General features: G+C 52.1%; 1 protein-coding gene across 6 annotated transcripts in view; it reads right to left on the reverse strand.

Annotated features, from left to right (window-relative positions):
- Positions 1-820: 820 nt before the first annotated feature.
- Positions 821-15,647, reverse strand: part of DCLK2 (doublecortin like kinase 2) — a 129,808-nt gene continuing 114,981 nt past the window's right edge. For 5 of the 6 annotated variants that reach the window (XM_037058423.1, XM_037058422.1, XM_037058427.1 and 2 more), the window contains 5 exons: positions 15,301-15,378; positions 9,373-9,469; positions 8,301-8,381; positions 7,106-7,222; positions 821-2,088 (listed from right to left, as the gene is read on the reverse strand). In XM_037058423.1, coding sequence (XP_036914318.1) covers positions 1,840-2,088; positions 7,106-7,222; positions 8,301-8,381; positions 9,373-9,469; positions 15,301-15,378 — 622 coding nt within the window. In that variant the 3' untranslated portion in view covers positions 821-1,839. Of the gene's footprint in view, positions 2,089-4,098; positions 4,182-7,105; positions 7,223-8,300; positions 8,382-9,372; positions 9,470-15,300; positions 15,379-15,647 lie in introns of all 6 variants that reach the window. The other variant, XR_005068263.1, reaches the window with a different exon arrangement.

Consider the following 15,647-nt stretch of genomic DNA (forward strand, 5'->3'; position numbering starts at 1 on the left):
GACCTTGCACAGTGGAAAAGGACAGCGTCAGGTTTCAGGTTCTGGCCAGTGCCAGAGGCCTTGTCCCATCACCATTTTCATTCTCCTGCCCCACCCCCTTCACATTACATCTTCCCCTCCGTTAACAAAGGCATTTCCACCGGAAGCTGAAAACCTGGCTCGCTGGCCTCTCAGGAAGGAGCGAGACGAGCAGATGGTTCCCGAGCGGCCCACCACAGCTTCGCTGAAACTGCCCTGCTCCGGAAGCTGCGGCTGCTGCAGCTGCGGACCAGGGAGCCCACCTGTGTGTGCAGCCGGCCTGCAGATGCAGGGTCAGCACCAGCCCAGAGAAAAGTCATCCACGGTCGTCTCATCTGCACAGCAGTTTAAGTGAGAGACCCAGGGCCACACTGACGGCTTCAAGCCCTGGGGTTGTGCGGCCCTCAGGAGTCGGGGACAGGTGAGCAAGCAGACGTCACGTGGGAACAAGAAAAAAGGCCAAAGTGCCCCAAAAGCAGAGACAGAAGACCACACAATCTACGCCGGGGCGGGGGGTGCACCACCGGGCAGTGGCAGACCCAGACAAGGGGACACCTACCCCAATTCCTGCTGTGGCTGCTGTAAGGTCCCTCTGTCATGGGTCCACGACCCCTGTCCGGCTCTGTGGCGTGTGCAGCTGCACCTGTAATTGAATAACCTCCGCGGAGACACTCCCCAAGCACCATTCTCCCCTCCCCCAACAGCCCCCAGGACTTGTCAAACATGCTGGCACCTGCCGACTCCTGGGCGAGACCACACACCCTTCGAGAAAGGAGACAGAAACCTCCGCCCACCTGACTCCTTTTTCTCAATAAGGAAGAGTTTATTGCAGGTCAGGTACACAGGTGGGGAAAAAATCTAACAATGCAAAGGAACTACAGGGCCCGCCGGTTTAGAAGGCGAGCAGGTAAAACAAACACACTACTATGTACAGTCATTAAAAAGAGCAGAGTGGTGGAAAACAGGAAAAACTGCCAGCAGCCTTCCGGAAGGGTGATACAGAGGGGGTCTGCGGAGCACCTTCGCCCAGGGCCTCCAGTGCTGTGGTCTCCCGGGCCGCTGTGTCCGCGGCCCCTGAGAGAAGCAGGCCAGGAGCCTGGGGCCGCTGTGTACGCCTGGGCCATCCTGCTCTGCTAGAGCTGATGCCGCTGATGCCGCCCGCGCCAGGCCGTTTCGGGAAACACGCCCAAAGGACGGCTTCGTTAGCATTCTTAATTCACGTGTGGGGAGAGTGGGGGGAGACACACAACGTCTGGGGGAGAAAGTGCCTTTCCCCTGTACAAACAGATGTACAAACAGATGCTCGGTACTGTCTGCAGTGAGCCCACACCCCGAGCCGCGTGGCGGTGCCTGAAAGCCCTTATCGGACCCTGGGTGGGGTTCATGCCCGAGGCCAGACTGTCTCTCCGACGCACATTTCTCCGGGTGGAAAGCCAGTCCTCCAACCTCATCCACCGAGGAAGATGCTGCGTCACCTGCCACAGGACACCCGCCAAGGGGCCGATGCCGTTCGAAGTTCTTTGTAAGAAAAAAGGAGGGCTCTGAGTTTCTTTAAATAAGGGAGAGGTCTTGGCTCATCTGAAGTGTTTCTATAAAAATGCATTAAATCCTGGAAAAAAGTTGCACATTCTCCTGGTGCCACTGTAAAATGTCCGTTGAACCGAAAGTAAGATAACTGAAAACAAGCCACTCTGAACATCTGTCACCAAGGCTGAGGCTGCATGTGACACCCTGGGAACTGGAGGGCAAAGACCAGGGTGTGAACCGGGTCATGCGGTGGCCTGAGGACCGGCAGTCCAGGCCCAGGCCTGTGTGCCAGCATCAGTCACGGTGGCGGCGCCAGGTCCCTGCCCGCTCAGAGCCCGTGGCAGCGGGAGGGCAGGGGGGTGTGGGAGATTGTGGTGGGGCAGGAGCCGGGGCTGGCGGGGCAGGAGCCGGGGCTGCCGGCCCGGGCACAGGGGGCTCCTCAGCACAGGGAGGAACTGGACAGGCGGGCTCCACCCAGGGTCGGCCGCCATCCTGACAGGGTTTGCTGCCGAAGATCTGCCCCTCCTTATCTAGAGCCGTGTTCTGCGGAGAGAGCAGCGGAGACAACGCATCAGTCTGGCGGGCCGGGGCCCAGCTACCCCAATGGAGCACACCACAGAGCATGCACAGGGCTCAGAAACAGAAGAGGAGAAATAACCACTCGCCTCTCTTCCAGCAGAGGCCTCAGAGCAAAGCGGGCTGAGAGGACCCACCCCTGCCCAGGTCACACTGGCCTCAGCCCCTGGCTCAGCGACTCTGGCCCTGGACCACAGCCCCAGCTGACTCTGTTCGAGCTCTGAGCTGTGCCTGAGTCCTGAGTGCTTCCTGCCAGACCCAGCCCTTGAGCCCCAAGAATCCTGTTCAACAAGCAAACCATGCTAGGGTTTTGAAGAACTTTCCTGGAACAGCTCTCCATCAAAGATGGGAAGGCTACTTACTCCTGTGTCACAGAAGTGTCAGTAGGTGACCCTGTGACAGCCCACGTGGCTGCATCATCCACAGAAGTCTGGGTGCCCAGCGTGGCAGCGTCTCGCATTTCAGACCTCCCACCATCCCCTCCGCCATCCCCTCGCCTGCCCTTCTGGACTTCGACCCACCCCCAACGCTTTCTGTCTGCTCAACTGGCCAACCAAGAGGAAACTGCCTCTCCTTCCAACGCTACACTGGGAGGGGCCGCTGTTCTCCTCTTCTGACTCAAGTATTTCTGGATTGTTGGGTGAGACCCACCAGCTCTCAGACACCTTTAGCCAAAAGGCACAACCTGTCAGGAGGCACTTTGCAATAAAACTACCCTTTGGGGAGAGGGAGTGGACCAGCGATTCTTCCAGTACTCTGAAAACATGAACAAGACAAGAAAATCAGAATAAACCTCAGGGCTTTCAAAGACAGGCAGTGATGTGGCTGCCTTTCAGGGCACTTGGTGTCCACAGTCAAACAGGTGCTCTCTAGGGGCCCGTCCCAGCTCCAGGTGAACGTGCAGTAATTCCCGAGAACAGTGTCAGGGAGCCAGAGCAGCGCCAACTGTGAACGGCCTCCACACCCCGAGTATGAGTGGAGGCCAGGCCACCCCCTCGTGAGAGCACTGAACATGCAGAGGCCTTGTTTTTTCTACCACGAACTTCTCCGGGTAGAAGAAACCACCAGTTATTTCTCCTTTTCTCTTCCTGTGGGGAGAAGGCATGTGCAGCAGAACAAAGCATCGCAGTGCAGTTAGTACATACCATTGCCTTGGACCTAGTCAGAGGGGAGCAAATGCAGGCGGCGGGAGAGGCAGGAGAAAGGGGGAGAGAAGCAGGGACAGAAACTAGACTTACTTTAAACAGAAGCAACAGGATTGAAACAGTTTTGTCTATCTTAAATTAAGCCCGAATCATTCCCAGATTTCCCCCTCAAAGAAGCATAATCCCCCTGGAGTAGGAAAGCACACCATTTGCATTTATGAGGAGCACCCGGTTTCTTATCATTCCCTTTTCTGCCACCAGATGGCGCCGTCTAGTTCCCAAGACTGGGAGGAGCCTGCGGGAACAGGTAACAACCTGCTGGGCAAACTGCCAGTCCTTTCCTCTGTAGGAGAAGGGCAAGTCCCAGAAATCCAAGTGCAATCCAAAACCACTGTGGGGCTGTCAGAAACCTAAATCGTACCCAATATAATTCTCCTCTCTTATCCCGAAGGCTAGCTCGCTCCACACTGGCTTACTGATAAAAACGCATCTTTGGAAATGTCCTAGGAGAAAGAAGAGCAGCCTTCCCAGAGGCGCCCATCATCTCTGTCACTCACAGAGAGATGCTTTTTCACCTAAGTGTAAAATAGAGCTGCCCAGAGGTCTACCGGAGCCCTCTTTCCGAGTACTTGCCAGCCCTTAATCTGCGAAGGAAGGCAGTGCAGCAAGCTGAGAAAGTTTCCCAACAGCGTGCTTGGCTGGCCGAAAAGGATGTCAGTAGGTGCCGGAGACCCACCCGCACTGAACAGAAGGTACTAGCCAGATGCTGGTGTCAGAAGCCTGAGGCACACATGCAGATTTAAGGGGGACAAAGCACCGGCGTGCTGAATACCAGAATTCTGCTTCAGGGGTCCCCAGAGTCTCAGCTGGGTAAAGAGTGAAACTCAGAAGTCTCTCTCAAACTGCCACATCGAACTGTCAAATGAAACGCAGAAGACGGCATGAGCTTTACTTTCTCTCACTGGGAGGGGCAGTTACTACCCTTTCATTTTCCTCCCTGGAGCCTCAGGCGCCGACCTAGGCAGGCTAAGGCGGCGAGGTGACAGGGGAGAGCAAGGTTCTATCGGTGGGCCACACCACAGTTGTCTGAGGACTCCGCCTCAAACTCTGATGCATATTTCCACTACCAGTAGCACCTTAGGAACCCACATTCACCTCACACACTGCAGTTATGAGCACACAGATGGGGTTCAGCACAAGTAACGCCCCCCTTTCTTTATTACACAATCTTTTATTACATCATAAGCATATAATTCTGTAGCACAACAATATCACACTCAAGCACACCACATGACATTTTAGCTGAAATGTTTAAATCAATGCTTATATTATTACACCTATATTATTACCCCACCAACCACACTCAAGTAGGTGTTACTTCTGCTGGACCCCGTATATACCAGGGAGACTCATTTGTGATTACTGTTTATACAGAGACATTTAAAACTGTTCCCGAGGGCAGGACACACAGACACACGATCGTGGGGAAGAGGGTGAGGGTAACGACAGAAGCGTCTCAAGCTGCCCCCACACCACTGTGCCCTGGGTCAGGTCCTCGGGTGGGGGAGGGCTAGCATGACATCTCTGCCGGAGCCTCCTCGACCCTGCCTTTGGGGACAAGCCAAAATTCTGGCCCTGGAGAATTAGAACCTCCAGAGACAAGCGTTCCCAATCTCTCCCGCCGGTACTGGATGTTGAGGTGTGACTCAGCAGTTCCTCGGAGCCAACAGCCCGCAGAGCTGTGCACAGAACACGGGGCTAGCCAGAGCCCTGTCGACATGCTTAACATGAGAACCTGAACATACATGTGAACACACAGCGTTTACCATCACCACTAGAATGACAAACAGCAGGCTCTTCATTCATAGAAACATCTAGTTAAAGCTCAGGAGTTTGACCCTTGACTGGGGACCTCCGACGACACATGGAAGGAGGCCATCTGTCAACCACGAGATGCAGTTCTGTCTGAGGGGGTGAGAACGGCACTGTCCAGAGTACAGCCTGCACTGGGCCAGGAGGCAGAGGGCGGGGCCCCTGTGGGGCCTCACCAGGCCGCAGGCCTCAGCCCAGCCGCCCCTCTCAGGGCCCTAAATGGACAGACGTCCCAGGCAACGAGGGTGAAGCTCTCTTGTCAGCCCTGGGCACAGCTCTGGGAGACTATGAAACTTAATTAATATACAATATTCAAGTTTGATTCTCACTAATCACTCATCCTCAGGCTTTTCATTACAGGTCAAGTGTGCCAATTTATAATGCATTTCTAAATTTCCCCAGGAGATGCCCAACCCCGGGGCATATGGCCAGACTGTCCACGCCTTACTCTGTCCATCAGGGGGCAAATACCCTGAAACTGGGCTCAGTCAGGATGGCTCTTTTCAAAGTGTCTGACCAAGCTGTGCTTCCGAGTCAGCGGGACTTGCTCAGGCTTTTGGCAGAGCGCTGCTAAAATGCCAGGAAAACCACAACGGAAGAGGCCTTCTCATATTCTGGTACCCCCGCCCCCACCAAAAGTCCTGAAACGCGTCAAAAGATCCTGTTTGCAGGCTCTCTGGAGCAGGGGTGGGGGAGGAGTCAGGGAGGTGCAGGGACGCACGGGGCTGCCAGAGACACGCAGCCCTCCGGGGACGGAGGAGAACTGCAGGCCTGTGAAGGCTAAGAAGGTGGGGGACTCTCAACAGGCATATTTCACAGGCGCAAGGTGGGGGGTGGTGTCCCTCCACCCTCTATCCAATTGTTCTTAGGTTCCTAGACTGTACAGGAGCGTGAGGACAAGCAAGTGCTTCCCGTCTAGCTGTGAGGAAACAAATCGAACCTTTCCAAAAGGTGAGGAGCCAGAGGCCAGAACGATGGAGCTGTGGAGACAGCCCGTCACAACAAGCCCATCAGGCCACCAGGTGGCCATGGGCGCTGCTGGGACCCAGTGTCGTCAGCAGTGGCCGAGAGGCCAACGACTCGGGCAGCCTTTCCTAGGCAGCCTGATCTGGAAGACGGCCCCATGGACTCACGGGCTGGCCCCTGAGCTGTGCTCCATGTGGGCCCAGCAGCAACCAGGGCCATGGCGGCCGGGCTCCGGCAGGTGCGGAGACGCTCGGGGCCGGCTTTCCCACCGAGTCTGGCAAGGGCTGCAGTCCAGGCAGCTTGGTTGGGCACCCTGACCCCAATTCTGGCTCAATACTTTTTGTGCTGCCCTCAATTTCCTTGTGCTGAACTTACTTGAATGTTACTTCGCTTACTTTAATTTGTTGTGTACGTGGATTGAGGTAAGCTGCCTTGGAAACATAGTGGAAGAAGGAAGGTCTGAGAAATTACGGCCATCATTGTTACTGACTTCGCATAACATTCTACCAACCCTGGAAAAACTAATCTTTTTACATTATTCTGTGCTTTCAAAAGCCACAAAATACTGATTTTTAAAATGGCATTTCTTTATTAACTTGGGCTGTTTCTTATCCCAAGCTCCAAAGAATAATTCACACCTCAAAGAGTCTATTTTGGAAGCCTCCAGTAGGCAGGGAGCCCCTCTACAGAAGGAGCAGGCAGGAGTGGCTGCCCAGGTGGGCCCGGGCCTGAAAGAAGCCGGGGCTCCTCGGTGCCTGGGACCGCGGTTGGCCCTCACTGGCACCTGCACAACCCCCCACCTGGGGCCCGAGGCCTGGGGGTCAGCCAGGTGGGGGCACTGCCCATGCCAAGCCAATCTGCAGTGGAAAGGGGAGCAAGGAGGGCGCCAGCTTCCACGTGGGGGAAGCTCTCGGCTCTTGACTTGAGAAGCCTCCATGCTGGCTGAGCAGCCAGGCCACACACAGCCGCTCTCCAGAAGCAGGGCGGCGCGGTCCACTTACCACGATGACGGAGACCCCGGTCGAGGTGCTGTTGTGTTTGGGGAGCGCGTTCGTAAAGTGCTGCTTCAGTTTACCTGTGACTTCGGCCTGCATGTTGTTCTCCTGGGGGGTGTCGTCCTGCGGCAGAGGGCAAGCACAGAGGTTTTGATGCCCGCGGCTGACTGGGCTCTTCCTTAACGAACACACACCACCCAGCACCCCCGCTGCCTCTTCCTAATGGGCCCACCTTAGCCACGAGGTTGGGGGAACCCATCGCAAACGACCCCTGTTGTCCAGCAGCCCCAGGCCCTCAGAAAGACCTGACCCCTCCCCCCGGCTCCTTAGGTCCAGGACTCAGGTCTCTGGTGGCACAGGGGGCACGTTCTTCCGAATTCTGAGGCCCTCCCTGCACAGCACAAATGCTATGTAATTTAGTACATCAAAATCAACGAACAGTTCATTGTTTAATCAAGAACTCAATCAGGCGTTAGTCTCTATCGTTCATAAAATAATGTGGCATCTCAGCCACTTGCTCCAGGGCCACGTGTCTCAGCAGGAGCCAGAGGGGCTGGACCCAGATGTCAGGACCTGGGGGACAGTGAAGGTGGCGGAGGAGCAGAGGGGGCCCCCGAGTGGGCACGAGCCCTTGGTGGGTGAATGAGCCTCACGCTCCCGGAGCGTCCGGGAACCGGGGAGGTGCAGACTCCCCGAGGTCCCCACTACAGGGCTGTCTGCCCCAAACCCAGAGGCACCCTCCAAGACCAGCGGGACTCTGGCCAGCAGGACACCTCTGTGCCCAGCCCTGGAATGGCCCGTGTCTCGCGCCCCCCCGCCCCCACGCCAGGAGGTCTCCTGCAGCCGACCCCTTCACGAGCCATGAAGACAGAGGGATCAGGGTCTGAAGCCCATCTCTGGCAAAGCCCTGAAAACCCTCAGGCCCCGGAACTACAGAAGGCAAAAGCTGAAACCCTCCCTGGCCAGCATTCCTGCCCACCCCTGCATTCTGCAGTGGGGGAAACTGAGGCCCAGAAAGGGTCAGCCACTTGCCCGGGTCTGAATACTCAGGATCCAGGTGCCAACTGCTCTCCACCCCAAGAACTACCTCCACATCACTCACTCACTAGTGAAGGCAGACCTCCCACGGACCCTGGGACGTGTGCAGAACTTGGCCTGTGCAAACTCATGGCCAAGGAACTACGGGAATGTGGGTACTTACTGACACCCAGGGGTGACTCAGGATTTCTCCCGCGGTGCAGCGAGCTTCAACGTTGACCTGAAGCATCTGACTGATTAACTCCTGGAAAGGGGAGAGAAGACCAGAGAGGAGACAAAGGGGGTGATTTCTGCCTAAATACAGAAATCTGAGTTTGCACCAAGTACTTTGCACCCCAGATGCTCAGCCATTTGAACCAAAAAGCTGTTGTTGCCGGCACTCCTCGTGCACAAGGCGACTCTGCGGGCACAGGGGCCTCACTGCACAGCCCACAGACGAGAGAGGTGCTCTCCTGAGTCCACGTTCAACCCAGACGCTGTCCCCTCAGGGTTCTGCTCGTGAGCAGCGTTCCACAAGCAAACACGACTGCTGCTCCTGTTGGCAGTTCAGCACGTCTCACCAGCCCCTGGGCACATTCTGATGGGAGTCTAACGCCGTATTTTGCTATGTACAACACACACGTTTTTGCCAAAATTTTTTAGGGGAAAATAAGGATGCACAGTATATATGGATAGTACTCATTCCATATCCCTATACATGTTTTTAATTCTTTTATTTATGCTTATTCATTCAAAGTATAACTGGAAAGCGTTATAACGATATCTGTATGCAAAATAATACCCTGGAACAGGATCATCAGTTTTGTTTCTAAATATAAATAAATAAAAACTTGAAATAAAAAAAATTAAAATTAAAATTTTGAATTGAAATTTCAAATTTCGAAATTAAAAATTAAAATTAAAACAGAAGATGTTTTTCCTGAAAGTTTGGGCCAATAATGTAGATGCACACTATACATGGGAGTGTGTTATACATGGCAAACTATGGTACCTATTTCTTGAGTAAATGAGAAAACAAGTGTTTAGGGCTCTAAGGGGGATAATGGGGGTGACCTAGAAAGACAGCTGTCCAGCTTTGGGAATTTGGTTGGGTTTCAGAGACTCTACTAGGAAACGAACTTGAAGAAGGACCACTGGGCAAAGCCAAGGCAGACCTGAAGCTCCGGACCAAGAGCCTCACGCGCAGTGAGGATCCCCGGACGCAACGCACCCACAGAAACACGCCTGGATGGTACCTTTGCCGAGTCTGTGATGTTATCCCAGTAGGGGGCTGGAAACTCGAGCTTTCCAGCCAAGATCTGGTCGAAGAGATCTTCCTGAAGATTGTTCTCACTGTGAGGGACAAAGAGATGGAGAAAGAGCCCAAGTCACCACAGAGTTTTTCAACAAAATGTTCACGGGAAGAGGGGGGGCAGGAGTCCAGTCTCTGGCTGGAGTATTTCCTATCTCCACTGAATTTGTGGTGACGTATTTTTCCCCTTAGACATGAACTCAAGAACATGTCCATGGGTCTGGGAATCAGAGAGGGGGAGAGAGCAGGCAGACACACGAAGACCTGACAAAGGTGCTAAGTACTCAAGGTCAAAGTCAACCTCAGAGCTTCAGCGTGGGGGATGGAGGGGGCCTGGAGGTGTGTGCTGGTGATGGTCGCTGACCTGCACACTTAAATGGTGGAAAGGATACATTTTGCGTTATGTATGTTTCGCCTCAATAAAAAAGACCATAAAACACAGGATCCACAAATCATACAAATCCTCATTTGAGAAAAGAATCTCTGCCCTCAGTTAATCTCTCGAGGCAACACAGTGGAAAAGCAGCTCATCTGAGTCGGATCTCCTTGCCCATTCTCTTGCCCGTTTTCCAACCAAACAACTAAAGACAGTGAGGCAGCCAACACAGGAAAAGGCTACATGGAGTTCAGAGTCTGGATAGAACAGTCACGAAGTGATTCGCTCCCCACTGGAACCTGACTTGTGGTTAAGCTCGGTCTGAGAGAGCCCACCCAAGGATTGCACTGGTTGAGACAAATGCTCCTCATGGCCCCCGGGTGGGTGTCCGTCCCCAACCTGTACCGACCTGTCCCATACTCAAAGAGACACTTGCACACGGCTGGTGTGTAATGAACACATGATGACGTGACTTGTAACACTGCTGGGAAAAACTCAGCCCATTGGACACCCCCGGCCCCCAGAAATCTGCATCGGCACAGCCACAAAGCCCCTCATCACCTGGTGGCTCACCCTGGTAGAAAACTCAGGAGGGACTGATGGAGTCAAGGTCAAAGTCCGGGAGTGGAAGTCAGGTCTCACCTGGCAAAGGTACATCATTTCTGCTGGACCTCCCAACTCGACCCTGCAATCTGTTGCTCAGGGCACTCATGGGGTGGGGGGAAGCCTTCTGGGGGGGAGGTCCAGCAGACCCTGGAGCCTGGTCACACTACCAGCCCTCTCAGAGCAGGCAAGGACAAGTGTGGTGCCCTTAGAAATGGTCGTTTAGGACAGCGCCTAGAGACAAATTCAGGCCATGTGATGATGTGGCTGCTTCATCCTCCTTCTATGAGAAAGGGAAGTTCATGAGATGTGTGCCTGTCCATGACACTCCCCGAGCCCAGGGAATCTGCAGCCACTGGTCCTCGCAGTCTGCAGCCACAGGCACATTAGAAGCACAGGTCAGGCCAGGAAGCCAGGCAAAAAAGAGGTCCCCCCAGCTCCATGCTCCTGAAAATGGTTTTTCTTTGAGTGTATACACATGGTTTCTTTCTAGATGTCTACATGTTTTCTTTCAATCTACTTCCCTCTTGACTGCTCAGCTCAACATCCTTCAAAATGAGTGAGAGACACACCTGAAACACAATGACATTTTACAAAAACCTTCAGACAACCAGGGGACCCCAGAAGACTAACATTAAAAGACATAAAACAAATCACCTATTTCTAGAATCATTTCTTTTAGCCATCTCTATCACTCCACTCATCTCCCTTTTTCTCCCCTGAAATCTCTGGTTAATACATATGGCTTTTATTTTGTTGATAAACAGCTAAAAAGTTGGAAGTGAGTCTGCAGCATTCGTTTTGGTTCTTGGCAACTGTAGCCCAAATGAACGAACAAACCCCTGGAATGTCCTGCCACTTCGAATCCACCCCGAAGAACCCATGCTGTGAGCTGCGAGAGGCTCGGGCTCCCTCCCTGGGACGGAAAGCTCCACATAATTTATTCTTTAGTCACACAAGGAAGTCCGATCTGATTGGATCTGTGCTAGATTTGTGAACACACTTACACTCTACAATCTGGCTGAGACGCTTCAGGGCACTTTCGTGTCCTACAACCATGTGGCCCCTGGATCACGGTGCCGTAACTCTAAAAACGTCAAGAAAAACCTCAAAAACCAACAAAAAAAAAGTTTGTGTTCATTCTTTCTTTTCCATGGTGAGTCGGGTTAGGTAAAAGTATGGCAAGAAAACTGGAACATGTCGGTAAGCTATTTCATGAATTTTGTCCGAACGTTTCATTTACGGGGTGCGCCTGTGGTTAAGGGAAGTCTCAGCACAGTCATGCAAACATTACTTTTTAAAAACAGTTACTGAACCCATTGGGATAACATTGGTTAATACGATTATATGGGTGTCAGGTGTCCTATTCTATTTATAGTACATCATCTGTACATTGCATTGCGTGTTCCCCACCACCGATGTCCCCTTTACCCTCATCTACCTCCCCCACCCCCTTTCCCTCTGGGATCACCGTGCTGTGTCTGTCGGAGGTGTTTGTTTGTTTTTGCTTAATCCCTGCACCTTTGCACCCAGCCCCCAACCTTCCTTCCCCTGACAGCGCTCATCCTGCTCTCCCCCTAGGAGTCTGTTTCTATTTCGTCAGTTTACTTTGTCCATTAGACTCCACATATGAGTGAAATCACATGGTACTTGTCTTTCTCTGACTGCCTTATTTCACTTGGCGTAATACTCTCCAGGTCCGTCCATGCTGTTGCCAAGACTAAGATTTCTTTTTACGGCCAAGTGGCGTTCTCTCGCCAAACGTGCCGCAGTGTTTTTACCCATCATCTACTGACGGGCGCTTGGTGGGGATGCAGACTGACGCAGCCACTGTGGAAAGCGGTACGGGGTCAAGCTCAAAAAATTAAAAACAGAACTGCCTTTTGGCTCAGTGATCCGACTTTTGGGAATTTATCCCCCCCAAACCCCCAAACACTAATTCAAGAGAATCCCTGCACCCATACGATCACGTTGGTGGCCCTAAAGCAGACTCGCTTAGGCGATAACTAGCGTCCGTTCCCCTTAGACTAAAAACCAGAGCTGTTCCCAGTGCCAATGAGTCTGGGGCTGGCGAGGCTGAAGGGAGCTACATGTCAAGCGAAGACGAAAGCCTGAGAAGAGAAAAATGAGAGACACTAGCGCGAAAGAAGCCGAAGCTGAAAATTCCGAGGAGCAACTTCAATTAAGAAGCTGTGGGTTAAAATTATCTTTAGTTTCAAAACAAAGAAAATGTTCTGACATATGTGTTTGAAGGGACTTTCATGTTAGGTACAAACTTAGGTTAGATGACTTATTTTACATGATGGTCCTTTATCATTACTCAAAGTACCATTTCCTAATTTACTCTACATGCAGTTGCCTTTAAAGTGGGTTCCGGAATCTCGCCAGAATGTCCCTGTGTGGCGAAGGTGCTTCTGTGACTAGCATTTAACATTACAGGTTCCCTTTCATCACAACCTATGAAAGACGGAGCGCATTTCCGTGAATGTGGGAAACTGTAAAACCAGTTTCTGAATACAAGGTATAAGGGCAGCCGATTTCAGAATGGAGCTTTGCAGCTTTCATAGCTGGACTTACCTCCAGGTCCCACAAAGAAGCTGCTGTCCACTGGGCAGCAATGCATACACATACTTGTTTAATGGGAGTCTCACTTCTATGTAAAAAGCTAGGTCCAAGGAGAAACTCCCAAGCTGCACTGGCAAGTGGAAACACTAGAGGGAGTTGTGAGCACACATTCCTCTAAAACCGATCCCTGATACCCTTTTCCAACTGGTCTCAACTTGGGTCAACCACCATAGAGGGGACTTAAGCAGTGACTGGCCCCTGGATCACCAGCTATCAACACACCAACCTCTATGCTTGACTAGTTCCCAAAACAGGCCATCACGGAAACCGGCCAGGGTACAGCATGATTGAAAAAAATGGCCATGAATGATTCCCCTGCCTTTGAGTACACATTCTTAATCTTCCCCCAGACCCAATGCAGGACTAGCTGTTTGACTTCATTCGGTCCATGGGACAGCCACCAACAAAGGTGAGGTGAGCAGACACTCGAAAAGTGCTCGGGTAGAGGAACTTGCCCTCTCTCTAGGTGCTTTTCGGACTCCTGAATCCACTGTCACGGGAAACCCCGGCTAGCCCACTGGAGGCTGGGAGGCACGTGGCCCAGGGGTATCTGTCGTCCCAGCCGACACTGAGTCAGCCACCAGGCATGTGAGCGAGGGCACGCTGGACCGTCACACCCCCACTGGGCCAGCCCAGGTCCGGAGCCCCACCAACTGACCCGCAGATCTGACAGCCCTAACTCTTGGGGCCGTTTATTAGTCAGGAAGTGTTATCTGATACGTGTAATAATCCTACAGCCTGTGTAACCCACCTAGGTAATGACCTTGAAGGACCACAATGTCAACGGCCAGATAGAAAGCTTTCCACCTACAGAAACCCAACCCTGCCACAAGGACAGGGGTCCCCCCACCTGCTGTATCCTCCGTGAAACGTCTGTGATTCCCAGCCCCCATGAGAACATGCCCTCGGCTCTGGTTAACTTTCTCACTCCTCGCTCTACTACACAGACTCACACAAGGAGAGACTGGCCTCTCGGCGTCCTTCCTGTGTTCACCGCCATGTCGGTAAAAACGTTCAGCTCAACGGAACATCGATAATTTCAAAAAGATAAAACCTTCCACTCTTCTGAATGTTTGAAACCTTTCATAATAAGATGTTGGGAGGGGGTGAAAAACCTGTCTTTCCCCGAATGACAAAACACCGCACTGTAAACACTGTGACCCCAGAGAGTACGCCGATTCGCCATTTGGTTCCTGGCCCTTAGAATACACAGTAGTGATTCCAGGGAAGTAAACAAGGGAAGAGATTAAAATGAAAAGAGAGCTAAGGAGAACTCAGAAGAAAATGAAACGTGCATCCCCAGGTAAACCCTGGCCTCCAAGTCACTCGTCATTCATTTGCTCCAAAGAATGAGACAGGACTGACCGAAAGAGGTGAAGCCCATGCTCCTGCTACGCCCACGGACTGCCGGGTAACAGGTGTTCCCGTGCCCTGTGACACACCTGCCCCGCTCTCGGGCACCTCTGCTCCCACCGGGTGAGGTGCATGCCGACCGGAGCCCTGATCTGCTGTTCCCAGGCCTGTGCATGTTGAAAGCACTGATAATTCTACTCTGCTAAATATTACATGAATGGGTAAAATGAATTTCAAAAGTTTTCTGTTTGTTATGAGAACTAGGTTGAATGCTTTAGAGTGTGAGTTCTTAAAAAGAAAAACTGTTCCCCAATTAAGTAGGAGAGACAACTATTAAAAGTTGAAAAAGGGGTTTCCTACAAGAATCAGCTTGCTTTACAAAGATCTTTAAATCTCACTCCCCTTGAGAATAATGGATGATGGGAACCAAAGACACTGGGCCATGGGTGTGTCTCACAGAAGAAGGACCACAAGACACTCAAGAGCAGCAAACACAAAGCTAAGGCCCTGGCCTCACATCAGAAGCACAGGCAAGGGCCCTGGCCAGGTGGCTCTGTTGGTTAGAGTGTCATCCCAGTACGCCAGGGTCGTGGGATTGATCCCCAGTCAGGGCACATTCAAGAATCAACCAATGAATGTATGAATAAACAACAAACCAATGTCTCTCTTTTGGAGATCTCTCTTTCTCCATTCCTCTCTAAAATCAATACATCTTTTAAAATTAAATACAAAGTCAAGGGATATACACTAATAGGTTTTAAATTAGATAAAAAGTGAAAGGCATGTTGATGTAGTTTTTAACTAACATCGTTATTACCCAGTTTCTGGTCCTGGTTGCCAGGAGTAAAACTTTGGCTTCCAAATCAAAGACAGAGAGCTTACGATTCAAATACTGCCCCACAAAGGGCCACTGACCTTCGGAAAGGTGGGAATCCACAGAGGAGTATGTACGTGATCACGCCAGCCGCCCACACATCCACCTTCAAGCCGTAGCTGGGGAAACACAGGAGAAGGGGCAGAGAGATAACCAGGTGACCCCCAGAACCCTGCACATTTCTGGAGTGCTCGCCTTTGTGAGAACAAAACAGGTCTTTTCAGCACCAATCTGTTCATTTCATGTAGACGAATGAATTGCCCTTTGGACAAAGGCATCTGCTTTTCTCCCAAACCTGATAACAATCTTGGGGACTACTGCCACGTTCCCAAGACCAGCCTTGGGACAAAAGTCCAGGCCCAGGGCTCTTGCATGTAGAAGCACAAAT

Source organism: Sturnira hondurensis, unplaced genomic scaffold (genome assembly GCF_014824575.4).
Source record: "Sturnira hondurensis isolate 20B ecotype Veracruz unplaced genomic scaffold, ASM1482457v3 Scaffold0010128, whole genome shotgun sequence".
NCBI classification, from domain to species: Eukaryota; Metazoa; Chordata; class Mammalia; order Chiroptera; family Phyllostomidae; genus Sturnira; species Sturnira hondurensis.